The following is a 17,321-nucleotide window of genomic DNA, read 5'->3' as shown; positions in this document are numbered from 1 at the left end:
ACCTGGAATCTGCTCCTTGTGAAAAACCCAGCAGCAACACTCGGTCCCAGTGGCTACAGTGGAATCTGAATGCTTGTATACACAACTACAGGAGATATGAATCACAAAGTATGCTCCTATTCCACGGCGTCCAGAGACGTCAAGAACACCTACAGCACTCTTTCTTCTGGCGCTCTGAGTGACGCGTGGGTACGACTGGGAGTGAGCTGGAGATGGGCTGAGATGTGGGTACATCAAAGAGAATCTCACGTAAAGGTTACGTGGTTCAGAAATGCAGATCAACATCTTGCATAATTTATGTTGGATAAGTACATCTCCATGCTTTGGGGACAGAGGTTTAAGACCAATGACGTTGCAAGATACGCACAGAATAACTTCCTTTCGTTTCTGGGTAAAACCTTCCACAAAATTTTAGAAGTCAGTAGAGGTTTCGTCTATAAAGCATTGATGTGATTCAGGGGACTAATACCAAAACAAAAGATGTTCTGAGTTTGTGTACGATCAACTTATTCAAGATCTCTGAGGATGGATTGTAAAACTTTTACTGAGGCAGAGCCTAACCCTGTATTTCAGCAATGTTTCCGAGAAGAGAAAACACCCTGAAATATTCCACAATAAAGCAAGACTCAAACATAAAGCTCGCTATAATATATCAAATGTTCGCCATAATAAATAAAATACACAAGTGCGAACAATCTTGCTTGCGTCATTATTTACAAACATAACCATAAATCTGTATTTAAAAACCAGTGCATTATAAACATTGAAGTAACAGAAACCACATGGAGTTGCCTTGAAAAGTAAAAAAAAAAATATATATTTCTATCTATCCGTCTGTATATTCGCTATACTACCTTAAATATGCGTATTTTTAACAACACAGCGCGTCCCCGAATGTGCCTGCGATGGAGGACGCCCCAGGTCTGACGGGACTGTTTCGGGCGCTGAAAATCCTCTCTGGTACCAGCTCTTTAAAGATAATGGCTGTACTCAGCATGTAGTATTTACCTAACTGCACTGTTGCCGTTATGCACCTTATTTGATTTAATTCTTCATTTCCCTTACGCAGCGAAACCCGACAACTCCGATGACTGAGAAGTTGGGCGGGGGGACGGCGGGGGGGTTAAAAACTTCCCGGCTCCAGGCTTGGGACAAATCCAAATCGAACACCTAAAGTGAACTTCTGACGCACCTTAGGTGCACCTAACCCAATCTGCTTCCGTAAATTTACAGCAGTAGACAGAAAAAAAACATGCTGGGAGAGCACAATTTATCGACACGGTTTTCTTTTAAACTCAAGTTGTCTTTTCAGAAGCTTTTGACTCGGTCAAGAAGATTGAGAATTCATAAAGATTTAAGAGATATTGCGAAATGATTAATAAAGATCTGTATTTTAATTCGATAGAGCGATCTGGGAATTCTCAGCAATGAAAGAGATTAAAATACGAGACGTGGACAGAAACACAAAAGACACTAACAGGAACACGCAGTCGTATGTTTATTATAAAGGGGGAAATTATAGTGCACATTACTGAAATATAACTTTGACTGTGAATTTAATCTCCAACTCTGTTCTTGATATTCAGAGGCTGGTTAAAAAGACAAAGTTAACGTCTTGTATGGAAATCTAACATAATAGCGAGCGCTGCCTTGGCGAGTGAGATCTTTAACTTGCACCTGCAGGCTTTGGGTGCCAGTTAGGAGTGACTGACAGGTACGTGTGGCTTTGTTTCCCTTGGCCACCAGTTTATAGAGGTGTCACCCTTTGCTTCCTGTGGGTGACACTTTTTCATGGTTTGCAATCCCTGCTTTTCAGGACAGAGAAGTTAATTCTGGGTATTCTCGCGTTTGTTTCTTGCCTGGTGGTGACCCAGATCTTGGATAGTAATTACACGCCCTATTTCTGTCCGCTCTTTCCTCCGTTGCGTTGCATCGCATTATATTCAATCCCCCGTTTTTTTTCTCTTGTGACCTCATAAATTTTCATAAAAGACCAGCAGGTGGCGTACTAGTAAAATCTGTAGGCCTACAATACGCCAATTTTATTTAGTAAAGGCTGCTGTAAAGAACGTACAGAATATAAATTGAGTTAATGATCCATTCTTACGTTTGGTCAGTCTGCACCAAACTGAACGTAAGTCCACCTAATTCAGTTCTGTGCTTCCTGTGATTATCGCGGATCATTACTGACCCACTGGGAATTGGATGAGTCTAAGGAATTTTCTGTTGCCAGGAATGGCGAAGCGAAAATCCACCCCACATCCTAAGGTTGAAAAGCGTGTGACATTTTCACCTTGTCGTATCATTCACACCCACTGATGGAAACGGATTCACCCAAATATCCGTTCCATTGTCATAATGCACAAATCCCAAAGCTTTAGTTCCACACTCTAAATACCGTTAATTCATGCAGGAGAGCGGTTGATCTGGGGTAGGTTAACGGAGAACCTGGAGCGGAAGAGATTGCGCAGGCGAAAGGTACAGGCTGCATTGTGCACCTCTGCGCAGGCTGTTATCTGTAGACGGTCGACCAAAAGGTCACATCGACATGGTGTTCCCGTCGAGTTATTTAACCCTAGGTAAAGTCTTTAAAATCCCTACCTGGTTTAACCCTAATTGCTCATCAGTTGCTTCTTGGCTGCGGCCAACAGTCACAGGGTTGAATCGACGCCAGTTTTTGGGGCACTCTATAATAACAAAATCAGGCGTAATTCAGTTTAGTGTTGCAGCAAAGGTGCAGTTACTGTCGAAGTGGTTAAGTAGCAACAGAGAAGATTATGCGGGAAACACAATAACCAGGTTATACACCTAGCTCGTTCTTGAATGCTTAGTAAATATTGGTCACTACCCGAGAAAAGTAATAATTGTAAATCTTTAAGAGAGTTTAACATTAAGAAACATAAACCAAGCTCAATAATAAAATAAATACATCACAGATTTATTTGTTTAGGAAGATTGGGAAAATGATTAGTAGAGGCTATATAGTCACCATTTGGTTTCCACGCGTGGGTTTCCACACTGTTCTAACCGGGATACTGTGGAAAAGCCTACTAATACTGATTCTGACTTTAATCTCTCAGCTGGATCAAGACGCTCTTATTTCATCGATCATACAACCGAGAGGAATTTAACCTGCGACACTGTATTGCGTCCTCACGCAATAATGTTGCATAACAATTAACGTCTCCCACTGCAATTGCGAAGTGACTCGTCACATGTTACCAGTAACTAAAACGTCTTGAAAATAAATTATTCCCCAGTTAAACTGCAGTATTTTGTATAGGTTATCTGTATAACGATTAATAGGGCAGACCTCCTAGGCTCCAAGGCTTTGGGACCAATCCCGCCTCTGCTCTTTGCGTTAAGCACGTTCCTCCAGTGTTAAGTGAATTTCCTCCAACTTCTCGTAGATAAGGTAGTTAGTGTCTCTAAATTGACCGTTTAGAATGATTATATGTGCGAGTTTGTGTCCTGCAATGGATTGGCTTGCCATTCTGGGGGGGGGGGGGGGGTGTTTTTCTGCCTTCTGCCCGACCCTGACCAGGATAAGGGTCTGGAACGTAGATTAATAATCTGCTTCATATCAATGTTTGTTCAAGCCTTTAATTAGGTCGTGTACAAATTAAACCGAAATTTAAAATCTCATCTTCAATAATAATCCCACTTTAATAAATCCGTCAAAGTGCCTTGTCAGTTCCTCTTCTCTTCCCCAGACTTCTGGAAATTCAACCGGGTTCGCGATTGAACGGCGACTGTCGCGTAGGAAACCCTCTAAATCTCCCACCATTTGTCCACAGCATATTGCATTCCGAGTTTCTTTGCAAAACAGAAAAGTTGTTTTCACACACATGGTTTCATTTGCATAGCGTGACTTACGCATGCTGTTTTTCTGATAACTGTCCTCGTTAAACAACTTAAATACTTCGTGGGCATCGTTTAAACAGACAGTACACTTCACTGAATTGCTACGGGCACTCATCTGCAGAATATGACAGCCTAAAGATTGGTTCCGACCTGACGATTTTACCCAACAACCTATTTTTTTTCTATGGCATATATCTCAGCATCAAATCGAAGGCCTAAATATATGAAAAAAGTGTTACTTTAAGTAGTATGACTGTGCTCAGTGAGCACATCGATCATTTAGGCCTAGGTTGTGATTTTCATTTTACTTGTGCTCAAAAGTGTCATTGTCAGGTGATTTTCTAGAGCACCCGTCCACCCATCACCAGTAAATGCTCTTATTCAGTACTGGATCGCGGTGAGCCTGGAGCCAGTCCCAAAATGCCCAAGGCAGCAGGCAGGAGAACACCCTGGACGGGATGGAAATACTTCAGTATTTACTGTACTTGGAAAACAATAGTTCTTAATGTATCATCTTTGACTGGCATACTGTAGCTAGCCTGTATTTCGCAGTTGCCGGTATATTTTTCTTATAGGCATACAGACACATCAATCTATAGGAATACTGACAAGACGTTCACCAGCCTATTGAGACATCGCGCTGTTTTCACACTAGTGCGAATCAAGCAGCCGTTCTTCAGACCGGCGAGAAGAGCGAGGTTTGTAAAACGTGACGTTTGTCCTCTGCCGCTAGGCGGCGCATCATCCATGCGAACTGTCGGCCTGGGCTAATTTAGTAGTGCTGGGCTTTTGGAAATGCACATAGCCTGAATGAAGTATCTGCTTGATGTATCGCAGGTCTGTAGCATTTTGCGATGTGCGCAGATCTCTAATTAGTGCAAGTTATTTGCTGCTCTAACTTGAGTTCAATTATATCCCTTCTTCCACCCTGTATTTAATTTAAGAAATTCGATTATGTTCCAGAATAGTACAGTGTACATAGTGTTTATGGTTTAATAAAAATTAAAAAATATACGACCAATATTTACATATATGTTTTTACTCTCCTTGACCAAGTCCTCAAGGGCGACGCCTTACAACCAAAGGTGTCATCTAGCACCTGCCAGCCCCGATGCCGGACGATTCCCTTGCATCACTGCGAATCATACAAATTTTCAACCTATATAAATTTGTCAGCCTCTAGTGTATATATATATATGTTTCCTTTAGTGCTTCCTCTCCCGTCAACCCACAGAAGTATAAAACATTTATCAGCGGTCAGTCCCTCAACCAGTCCCATTAAACATACCACCCCCACTAGCGCTTCTTCTTCCCCACCCCGCCCTACTCGCTCCGCGATCCAGTACAAAAAACGCAGCATTACAGTCAATACCCTCTCACATGTGCGGACTCAGTGTACCTCTGGATATATCTGCGTTAGACTTTCAGACCGGGGACTGCTGGATCCATGCTTCAGTATTCGAGGATTGCCATTCTTTCTCGTTGGATTGCTGCGACGCTTGTCCGCCTTTGGGGACGGTTCCTGTTTTCTGAACAGGATCTCCTATCTGGATGTTAATCGCAGTTTTGTACTTCTCACACTTCTCAGATGACCGTGCGTAGGATTCGGAGGAGACTCCGATCTCCCATCCGCCTGCATATGAAAACCTTCTGGCTAAAGTTTTCATGAAGCGATTGTCAGAGGTAACCGCAACCTGGATTTGTTATTTACAGTTAAAATTGCGCCTTTGCCAGTCAACGCCAACAGGGTGTCCATCTGCTGGGATTTGCTTCAGTAAAATGAAGACGGCTGTTGTGGAAGGTAGGTAGAAGATACGGAATTATCTCCATAGATTATGGAGCTGTTGCAGATAGAAAAGGAGCAGGCGGTTTCAGCAGACTCATTTACTTGTACATTTCAGGACAAAATTCATAATTTATTTTGCGAAAGTAGCCTGCAATTTCCCGTATATAGAAACAGCATAGTTTAAGGAAAAATAAATTAATCCACGTTCCTACCCCGCGATGTTTGATAATCTGTTAGCGATCGACAGATTTTTGTTCTTGCTACAAACATTGACAAATAAACTGATTTTAGATTCTGCATTGAATAGGCCTACTAATGCAGTCAAATAATAATATGCGACGAGAGTTTAGGCTTTATATTATTTTTGCGGGGTCGTGACATTATCGTCTTTGATCTTCCCTTTGATAAAGATCGGGACATATTGACTTCATTAGTTCAGACACATCTGATGAGATTACCGAACTGTAATTTAATTAACTGTTTATTTCAGGTCACGCAAATGCGAGATAGTTGTGTGCGAGAGGAGCCTGTCTGGATAGCGCAGTCTGTAATTCACGTCTCGCCTTGTCGGACTTCGTGTGCGGTATAGCTATGAACAGACTTAATCAGGACTAGTTTTCTTTTGATATTTAACTCATTTCAGAGTTCAATGGTCTCTCGCCGGGTGAATAACGCCGCACTGTCTTACCCTATAATATGCGCACTCTCTCAATTACCACAAAGTCGTAAATATTGCAAAGTTTTCTCGGCGTATCGTGCACCGTTCCAGATAAAGGGAACTGGAATTCTGTTTTTTCCTGAAGAATGGCAGGAAAACGGGAGGCATATCACGCAGAAATGGGGGGCGAGGGTTACCTTTATGGATTCCACTGGAACCTGCCATCTCTAGGAGGCATTTTTAATCTGCTGCAAGCAGCCTTTTTGGAGTACATGTCAGCATACAGAGGGCCCCGCGATCCCAGTTAAATCCGCATTTTAAGACTTACCTGAAATGCTGAAATAGTAAATTGCATTTCATATTGTGTCGGTTTACTTTCGTGATCCAGATCAACGGCATGTTGCATCGTAGCTACTCGCATTAAGAATAGAATAGTTTTGAATAGCTTATTAGGATCCAGGGATACTTTTTTGCACGTATGACTCATTGGCTACAGTGACTCAAATGTACACAGCTATAACGGCAATCCCAGCAGTGTTTTGTAGGTGCACAATGCATCTGTTTAGGAAACGCATGATGGATCATCATGTTCTTCCCCTGCTACTGCCGAGCAATGCCACTGCACTATGTATTTTACAAGTAAAAGAGGAAGCCCATCTGCTGCAGGTACAGCACCATCAGTGGTGACAACGTTGCGCCTTAACGCTTCGGCATGAACCGTCGTCGAGAGAGACATACAGAACTGCAACTTCTTAAATGAAGTTAGACTGCAACTAACCATATTACTTTTTAACCGAGTCTAGCCTGTAATACACACTTGCGTGACATTCAAAGTATGCACTCGCGAGATATGCGCTGACATCCGCGCGGCTGGCAAGGATCCCGTGACTCATCGTGCTCGTGCTAAACCTTGCCGGGAAGCCTCGTGCTCGTGCGTGGCTGCAGGTAGTCCGACGGTCGTCGCGCTCGCACCGTGGGAGAAGTCGAGGACATCGTGATATACGCATTCGTTGCATTCTAAGTCTACATTCAAAACACTTGAATGCTTGCATATGCCATTAAAATATTCATATTTTACCAAGGTACAAAAGTTTTGTAGCTGATGGCGATTATAATTTTTATTATATAAATTGCTGGAGATCGAGAGAATGGCATACTCGATCCTCGTTTAAGACACAGAGTACCACATTCTCTTTACTGACATCGGGTGGCAGCGGCCTAATAGCAAGGGAAGCCGGCTACAAGCTCATAAACTGCGGGTTACACTGGAAGAGGTCTTAGATGCAGAAACGTCAATTATAAATTGTCAGCATTCAGAACTATGAGTTCATTTGCATGCAGAATGTACGATCAAAGCAAACAACACCAGCTGCTGTAAATTAAGAGTGAAATATTGGACAAGGGAAGGGGCATTTTACATATTTTAATAGGGTATTTGACAGCAATTGGATCAGGGCTTTGTGTGTGAGGGGGACACTGGCTTCACTGACGAGGGTGCCTTACTGAAATCAACATTGCAGTGGCTGCTGAAATTCACACCATTAGCCCATAATGCATTGCAGCTTATTATTGCAAGGCAACAGTAAAGACATGATATGCATCCATTGTCCATTGTGTGGGTATAACTGAATGGTACACGTTTGCTGTATTGGCATGCTCTTCGCAATGTCGCAATTCCGCTATGTAATGGCACTTTTCCACTGTAACCAAGAACCAAGCCGCACTTGACCCGTACTGTGCACTGGCACTTCTCCACTGCAAAGTATGAGGGCTGTACTTGAACTGTAACCACGCTGACATGGCCCTACTTACTAGCAGGGCCGAAAGCCTGACCAAACCAAGGGGGTTGCGTCATCACCATCTGAAATTGCATGGAGGTATCGGTATTCTGCCCATGGATTATCTGAAGGAATAAGCCTTTATTCTATATTTTGTTAATTATTAGTAGCATTGCACATTGCAATACATTCCCGAGAACTCGTAACTTGAAAATTTCCAATCTCCTACTTGAAAAAGTACTATAGAATAGCTGAACGGAATGGATTTGTAATGCAAATTTACGCAAGCGAATGCTAAATCTGCTAGAGATTGATACTCGCATAACATGGCAATTCTTAAAGGTGTGCCAGCGGAAATTGGCACACAGTAAAATAATAATAATTGCACATAGTAAATTATGCACACCGTGTGAACAGTAAATAAGCATCTCTTTTATTTTACACCACTGTCGCGCTCCATACCTGGCAACACCTTTACCGAGCGGACCCTTCTGCAAGCTGGAACTGTGCCGTAACTGGTGTCTCTTTGTGGTACGGCTCGGGTACGGCACGGGTACGGCTCGCTCTCCGTATGCCAATGGGAAAGCGCCATAAGGATACTCACACTGCTTATTCCTATGAACAACTTTGTGTCTCCAAATATTTGTTGAAGTTATTCCGGTTTACTGCTCTGCTAAAGGATACAACAGAGTAGGTTGACCTTGGAATCTGAATTAGAAATGGATTAAAAGCCAAGAGTCCCTCATGGGGACGTTGTCATCATCATCACTCTGGTACATCAAATTAGGCACCTGTATTGTGGAATGTGGGTGAGGGTGACTACCTTACTGTATCTGGGGGGGGGGTCCCTGATCCTACACACAGCTGCGTTCCTCTGATACCCCCCTGCCAAGCACCGTGATTCATCAAGCTGAAGGTGGCCAAAGCCCGTTCTTTCACACCCGACGGCAGAGTGGAGTGGCCCGTGAATGCTAAACGCTAATCCCGGCTCAATGGTCGTCGCTGAGTATACATCAAAGGAATACTCTGTGTGTGCTGGAGAAAGCAATAGAAGGAGAGAAAATGTGTGTGTGTGTGAGAGAGAGAGAGAAAGAGAAGGCCGAATGTCAACGCCCTCTGCCGCCCCCCCCTCGCCACCCCCAATCTCAGAAGGATAAAAGCTGTGGGTGTTACATTTATCAATGTGAACTTGTCTTCAAGGTTGGTTTGATAGGATAAGCACAGTTACCATCTTGTATAAAGACTGTCAGGGGTCTGAAAGGTTGTTTATTTTAATAACTTACTCAAAGGTCAAGGAATTGTAATAGGAAACTAAGTGTTATTTTTTATGACTCGTAACATGTTACGACCATGTCTGTATGCCAAAAGCCGTGATAGTCATACACGATTAATAGTTTGATGGCTAATATAACTAGTTATGTGGACAAAGAGCAGTAGTCATACCATCAGCTGACGCGTGGTAATTTTCGTTAGGATTATTTTAAGGTTTAATGTGTTTACATAAGCGTGAGTGTTTAAACAGACCAGCCCTAATATTATTTTTGTTGGCTGAGGGCTACGTTGGATGAGAAGTGAAACCAAAATGAGCGCATTGTGGGTGGAATGAACAAGCTTCTGAGTTTCTCTTTTTATGCAGCACTGTCTACATGTGTGGGATTCAAAGTCTGTCTCCTCTTGGCTGCGGGGATCTGAGGAACACGAACTGGTCAGGTCTGGTTCTGCTAAAAGCGATTCCCCCAGATGGAACTGGAGAATCCTTACACATGAGAATGAGGAAACCAGAAGGATAATTTATTTAGTAGTAAGACCTTGGAGAGTTTGATGGCTGATAAACCTTAAGAGAGGGGAACGTATGCACATAAAAAAAAACTAAAAAAACTAAATGATATGCCAACAAGGGGATGGTAACATCTCATGACTCTTGAGAAATGTTTGTAGGAGATCCTGTCCTCATACTTTTGTTTCTCCTTCTCAGCCTGCCCTGGCTTTTGCTTTTTCAGCCCAAGTTACTGTTAGTGGGCTTTGAAATAAGAGCCAGTTGTGTCTGTAGATTCCTTACCTCTGCAGGTTTTTGTCACCCTTTATCCATCCATAGCAGGTAACAATTTTCGCATGCGGGCCTTGAATGGTTGGAGAGAGAGCCAGGATAGGGCACTAATGTTTCCTGTGTGTATATAATCTCACTTTCCTTGACTAACATGTCCCTGTCACTCCTGAAATGTAATATGTAGGCCAGTGAGGCTATAGTCTGACTTTGAAGCTTCCCCGAATTCTGCCCGAGGGCCGTCGTGGTCGCACAGGATCGCCATACCTAATGTGTACGGTACGTCTGTTTGACAGTAGATGTGGCTTCTTTAAACTCGGCACGAGTGGTGATAATGTGACCTTGTCCCCTCGCTATTCGGATCATTTTTGCCAGAAGATGAGCAGCTGCTGATCTGGGGTCTCAGTGCGTTGAGAATGGTTCGAAGCATTTCCCACTGGCTGTTCAATTAAAGGGGCCAGACTCTGAGGTAAAAGGCCTGTTTTTCTTTCCTCTCCTTGCCTGAACCACAGAAAACTCCTTCACTCATACATACGTCTTTAATTTCTTACCAACCTCATTACCTCCTGGCTCCACCAATCAATTTTTTTTCTTATTCTCCATTTGCCTTTGTCATTGCTGTTAGGAACGAATGGGAGTTGCTGTCCAACTTAAGAGCCCAGAAGTATCCAAACGGTGGAGAATAAAAAGTGTTTCTGGGTGGTTTGTCACAATGAGCCAGTGGCTTCAAAACTACTAGCTGGGACGTGTGTGCTCCCAGTTCCAAATCCCAGGTTGCGCAACTAATCCTCACCAATCGATTGCAAAAACGCTCACAGCTTTGATCCTGGCCAAGGGGTCCGTTCTTTATTCTGATGGATTTGGAAGGACGGATGGATGCTGAGGATGCTCTTCAGGTCCTCTCCCGCTCGCCCGTGTGTGTGCTGTGACCCTGTTTCACCACCTTTGTACTCCTGCTATTAAACTTTAATAATTTAATCTGCAGTAGATGTGACTGAGGGGCCCGAGACCTCGGATGGGAGCCATTTCTTAAACTGATTACACGGCTCCGTTGAGCAGATGAACGATGGGTTAGTAAATTGTTAATTAGGTGGAGGAGGAAGTGGTCATTTTAATTAAGCAGATGACTGAAGCCTTTGTTGGACGAGTAGCCTAATTATATGCCCTTGCTGGGGGCTCTCACATCTTAGGGAAACCCACACACTAGAAGTCAATGGGGCTCTGTTTGATTCTCTGGTGCTCTTCATTGGAAAAACCAAGGCAACCTGTACAGCTGTAGTGATTCCTAGGGTACAGTTCAGAATGTGAGATGTTTAAATAACTTTCCAGCCTGGATATCTGCAGAATTGCTCATCAGTCTTTCCTGCCTACTTGTCTTTGCTTGGAGTTATGGCCAATCTCCTAAGGGGATTAACAGTGGGAAGGCTTGAATTCATGTTGTGCATTCATACACCTGTAGGGTCCTCAAGACTCGGCAAGGCAAGTAAATAAGCAGAATTTTCATTCAGCCCATTTTCCTTACATTCCCCATGTTATTAAATTCTTGAGCTTTTAATTCTATTTCCTCCTGGTTCTGTGCTCCTGCAGTCTATATGACCTTTGATGGAACACCTAAAACGTTCCCATGGATATAGTAGTGAGGTTGCATCTGTAGCTTGTCCTCTCGGCTCAAGAATCCACGCATAAATCAGGGTCTCGTACCCCTGGTTGGTGCTGAAGGTCGTTTTAGACCCCAGGTCATTCATCTCAGTTCTCAGCATGCCATCCTGATTTGATATGCATGTCAGCAGCTTCCATCCACAGAGAGACTCATTATCAATCACACGGGGCTAGAGTTTTGCTAAAGGAAAACTGTACGATCAATCACAGCATCAAAATGCTCCTTACCGAAACCATTTAGGATTCTGTTGCTAAGGTTTGACTTGTGGTTTGACAAATAGAGAAGGAAGGTAAAAAATCCCGTGTGCGACCCCCGGCGAGAGAGAAACTCCTATTAACATTTCATTGTTTTGTAAGCTCATACTGCTTAAGTGTGTGGCTTTGCCAGGATTACAGAGAGAGAGTCATTTTCAATCTGCCAGCCAAGAGCTCTGGGGATATTGATATCTTAGCAAAGTAAAAAAAACAATTTTGACACCTGTAAACATGAGTATATGGATGACATCGCCTCTGCCATATAATTTGCTGTGGCTTCATTCACATGCACGCCCTGTAAAAGTGCTCCTGGACTGCAGCTCCTGCATTCAATGAGATCCCGTCTAACAAGAGTTTTGAGGAACAGGCCTGTCATCACGGGCTAGGAGGCTTCCGTCAAAGCAATGATGTGTGGCTGCTCATTATGTCTTACTGACCGGTTGTCTTGCTATATCAGACCTCGCACATGTGCACATATACACCCACAGAGAAACAGAAACTCACAGACCTGTGACTTGTTTCTTATACCAAATTTTGCCTAAATCAGCCCCAGAACCACCAACAAAAGATTAAACACAACATAATTTAGATGCTGTAGCAAGGTTACTGTATATGAAGCAATTATATACTATTACAGCTCTTTCAATGTTAAGACAACAATGTTTTCCCCAATGTTATGGATGTATTTATATTGGTGGTCATAACTAAAGTCCTAAACTTTATTAATTCAGCAAACTGCATAGCTTGTCTGTCTCTTAGGTTCCCCGTGGGCGTAATAAAATGAGCACTGCCACCAAATATTTAGAATACAGGATAGGTGCTCAGCGCCTTGTCAGGTCCTGTCGAGTGCATATGGATGGGTTTACGTAACAAAGCTCTCACCAGGCCGCTTTGGGTATCAGCCGGCCTCACACCTGGGCCCTTCTGTTTATCGGATGTGGTCGGCCGCTTACTCACTCAGCCAGCCACTCAGTGCCTGACGCACGTTATCAGCACATCGGCATGACATGCACGTGTCGGAGATGTGAAATTACTCCGCTGTGAGCAGAGTAGGATGAGGGAGAGATTTGGGAATGCATCCTGACATTGTGAAAATATACATCACCGCCCCCCCCCCCCGGTCACACAGACACACACACATACACGCACACACACACACACGGGGTGTGACATTTCAGAGTGTGCCTCTTCACTGTTTTAAATGGCAGTGCGGAGCAGCCCAGCTCTGTGCTGGTGTTGATTATCTAATATTGACAGCTCCCCTCTTGCTTTAGTTTGCATTATACACTGTTCTCTCTGGAGCCACTCAGCTAGGAGTGTGGAATTGTGGGTAACAGATATAATGTCAATTTCCCCAACTAGACCATCGATATAGGAGTACGGAAACTCCTCAAACATATACTTGTACCAAATTTCTGCCGTAGGCCATGAGCACATAAATTTGGTATTTCTCCTTATCTTCTCTGATTCCATCAAACTTGTGCTTAAGCCTGAACCCCATGTATTTATGATGAATTGGTCCATATGGTTTAACAGCCCCACTTATCTGTCCCAGATCTTTTCATTTAACTCTGTCCTTTCATGCACCCCTCAGATTTACAGATAACGTTAAAACTGGCAGCATTTATAGAGAGGCTCATTTAAATGAACAATACTGATTTTGCTCCATAAAGAATTGTATGATTTTATGCAAAAATGCATACAAATGGAAATTTTCATATAGGGACCCTGGATTATAGATGTGAAGACCCATCTGTTGGGAAATAAGGGGGTGTGGCTATCTGGGGCGGGAGGGAGGGTCATGTGATTGGTATCCTTCATGGTAATTGGCTAAAAAAACCGTGCATTCCTGCTAGTTGGTGTTGAACAGTGTTTGCTGGTGAGCACTGTTCTGACCCCGATTTCTTTAATCTTTCCCCTCTTTTGATGTTTTCCCTCCTTTTGTCACCTCGTTTCTTACCCTAGCACTGAGGGCTCCGCCCCCATCAGAACCATTCCATGCTGTATCCCCACGTCACCTGACAGTTTGGTCCATCATTTGGTTCAGTCCATCCAGTGGTCCCATCTTTCAGAGCTGCTGTGTTCTCATTTTGGATGTGCTTATGGTGTTTTTCTTCATAGTCAGCAATGGAGTCACTTTGGCTTGAGCATTTTCTTGAAAGGAGCATTCTGTCCTGCTCTTTTATCCCACTAAATTAAATCTTCTCCCGGCCAGTCTATTCAGTTATTTGCTGACATTTGCAGCTGAAGGTATATATAACTGCAGGTCTTCATGTCATCATGTGACCCTTAAAGGGATCTTGGGATTTCAGGCATCATCAAGGGGAGTTATGATTTATTATATTATACTCTATATATCTTTAATTAAAACAGATTTGTTATCCAATATGAAGCTTTTTTATCTAAACTGGGAATGAGCCCGGCTGAAGGAAAACGGAGGCACGTGATGACTTTGGGAATCCCCTTCTCAGTGTGGAGGGGAATCGGGATGAGTGATGACTAGCTTGTCTGTTTTCCAGGGATGGGGGGAACCGGGGGGTGAGTGTAAAGCAGGTCCAGCCTGCAGTCACAGATAAAACAAAAGCAAAGCGCACCAGCAGAGGGATACGGGGAATGGGGAGCAGATGTACGGAATAAGCGAGAACAACAACGGTCTCATGATGCATCTGCCTGAGAGAGACAGTGTGCCCCCCCCCCATGGTTCCTGCTATCAGCTGGCCAGAGATGGAAAGTTTAGGTCCAGAAAGTACAAATCCAGACCAAGGTTTTGTTTCAACCAACCAGTTTATTATAAAGAGTCATAATCACAGAGTACTCAGCTGGTTGGTTGAAACAAAACCTTGGCCTGGATTTGTACTTTCTGGATCTGAACTTTCCATCTCTACAGCTCATACAACTCCCCTTGTTTTTCCCAGCTTGGTCTTGCCCAATCTTGTTGAGCATTCCCCTGTGGTCTGAAATTGGATCCGTCTTTAGCCGGCTCCCTCACAGTAGCGCAATGGACGCTTGGCGAGAGGCCATAATCATGGGGCAGGATATCAGATGGACTGCTGTGACCCCCCGGGCCTCCAGAGTTTGGGCTTTTCCTCATCCTCCAATCCGACCCCCTCCTGATACTGAGCAAGAATCACAGGTTCCCTTGAGGAGCGACATCGTCATCGCTGCTCCTGACGCTACAGTAGACAGCAGAAATAAGCCGCCATTTCAGTCTGCGTGATGCTGCATGTAGCTCTGCAGGGTGCTGTAATGTCCTTCACGTGACAGGTGTGTTTCTGTGAATAGTGCTATGTTTAATGGTGAACATCAGTCTGATCCTCCTAGACGTAATTAAGAAGCCTTCGTGAGGACTTCTTAGGAATACAGCTGTGCTTGGATTGGTGATTCTGTCCAAGATAATGGGAGAATCCTTCAGCTTCATTGCACGTTTTATTAAGTAGGTCATACACTGAGAAATTTGAAGGAAAATCCAAATTCAGAAAGGCCAAATCACGACTTCTTCATAATCAACTGCTCTGACAGCTTATATCTGAGGATTACTCTGTGGTATCTTTGGTTCTTATGTATATATTAATATGCAAAATCCGCCAATGTGATGTGGCGTAATTGTGGTTTCTTAGTATAGCAGTGATTATAATTCAACTAGCAATAGTCTGTTACACAGAAATCGTTTTTTAGGTTCACTTGATATACATCAAACATCTTACAGAAGTATAAAGCACCGGCAATTATCATTTTCAGTAGACCCAACTCTAGCTTTAAAAGTAGCTCATCCCTGGATGAAATTATGAAGGGCCACAGAGTATTATAATTATTAAAGTGTAGCAATTATTAAATGTACTAAATGTAGAAAAGTCAGTGACAGGAGAGTTTGGAGGAGTCCAGCTTTTTCAATGCTTGGAGTGCAAGGACTTTAAAGCAATATATAGAAACAAAAAGATATTTTTCCTCCAGCGAGTGGCCTCAGAGGCACTTTGAACGTCGAAGCATCATTGCTTTGCCTCAAAAGCAACTTTCAATTATCCCAGACCTCCGAAGTAATAAATGCTGTTCTAGTTGGAGGTCCGATTTTAACATATAATGCACATAATTAGCAGATCTCACTTTGGCTGCATACAGCAAACCTCCAACTACCCATCCACCCTTCATTTTGACGTTCATTAGATCTGTCAGAGAGTGCGGGAGAAGACGAGGGCGAAGCCCCAAAGCCCCCTACCCCCCTAAACACACATTGTACTTCCACAATATCGGTGGGGCATGTCCCTAGTGTCCACACTCAAACCTACACCCTTTGGTGAAGGAGCCCTGTTCACATATACTGATGCATTTAGGTACAAAGAAATCCACCAGAGTTTAGAGGTATAAACAGATGGTGCCAAAGCCATGAGCTAACAAGTCTTACTCCCTTTACTAAAACATGGAACATGCATTAGGCCCATCTTCATAAGCAGGGCGCCATATTGAATTTCTGTGATGCTTCCTGCCTTAGTTCAGACCTGCCCCCTTTTCCAGTACTGGATGCAGGCCAATTGGGACATGCGAGCGATGCATCGTGAGTGACTGTGCACTTTGTCTTTGGGATGGCCCGTGATGGCGAGTTCTGAGCGGTGAGTTACAGTTTAAAAAAATCAACGAGGTATTGACTAACAAAACGTGGTATGCTAGAGATGGTCAGGGGTTCTAGAGATTTTGGACCCCATGTATGTACCTCATATTGGGCTCCCAGCCCAGAACAATCCAATTATGTTCCAAATTTTTTAGGGCCCCTGGCACTCAGGTTCCGTTTGAAACATTCAAATTTTCTGTCCCCTCACAGTGCCCTTGAGGATGGGGTGACATAACAAGAGGTTCTGAAATGGCTAAGCTGACATACTGACAGATATATTATCATAGTTTTACACCAACATGAAGATCATTTAAACACGATTTTCTTTGCCTGCCTAGGATTTCTGCGCAGTGCTGTATAACCTTCTGTTATAGACACAGAACGGTCCAGCTTGCTAATGGAGGCTTAAAAAGGGGCGTTGATCTGGAAGTCAGCCTACAGAATGTCAGGCCCGAAACAGAGCTGATTCTGATGCGCCGACGGACCCGCGGCCTTGCAGCAGTAAGCCGCGGACGAGAAAGGAAATAAACACCGTGTGCCGTCACAGAAAACAGACCGCTGTGCGATGCTGGGGGGCAGCGGAGACGCACCCAAAGATCCGCCATCTGTGGCTGCTGCGCTCCGGCATGGAAGCTATCGGCCGGCGGCTATTTGGAAAACGTCCATGTGAGCCT

At 43.7% G+C, this 17,321-nt stretch overlaps 1 protein-coding gene across 1 annotated transcript in view; it reads left to right on the top strand.

Moving 5' to 3' along the window:
* The first annotated feature begins 5,187 nt into the window (after nt 1-5,187).
* Nucleotides 5,188-17,321, top strand: part of LOC111850002 (reticulon-4 receptor-like) — a 39,875-nt gene continuing 27,741 nt past the window's right edge. Inside the window, exon 1 of the mRNA XM_023823404.2 lies at nt 5,188-5,665. Within this exon, the coding sequence (XP_023679172.1) occupies nt 5,530-5,665 (136 nt within the window). The 5' untranslated portion in view covers nt 5,188-5,529. The remainder of the gene's footprint in view (nt 5,666-17,321) is intronic.

The sequence above is a fragment of the Paramormyrops kingsleyae genome, chromosome 7, assembly GCF_048594095.1.
Source record: "Paramormyrops kingsleyae isolate MSU_618 chromosome 7, PKINGS_0.4, whole genome shotgun sequence".
NCBI lineage: Eukaryota > Metazoa > Chordata > Actinopteri > Osteoglossiformes > Mormyridae > Paramormyrops > Paramormyrops kingsleyae.
Note: the sequence above shows the minus strand (reverse complement) of the source record. Positions and strands in the feature narration are given on the sequence as shown.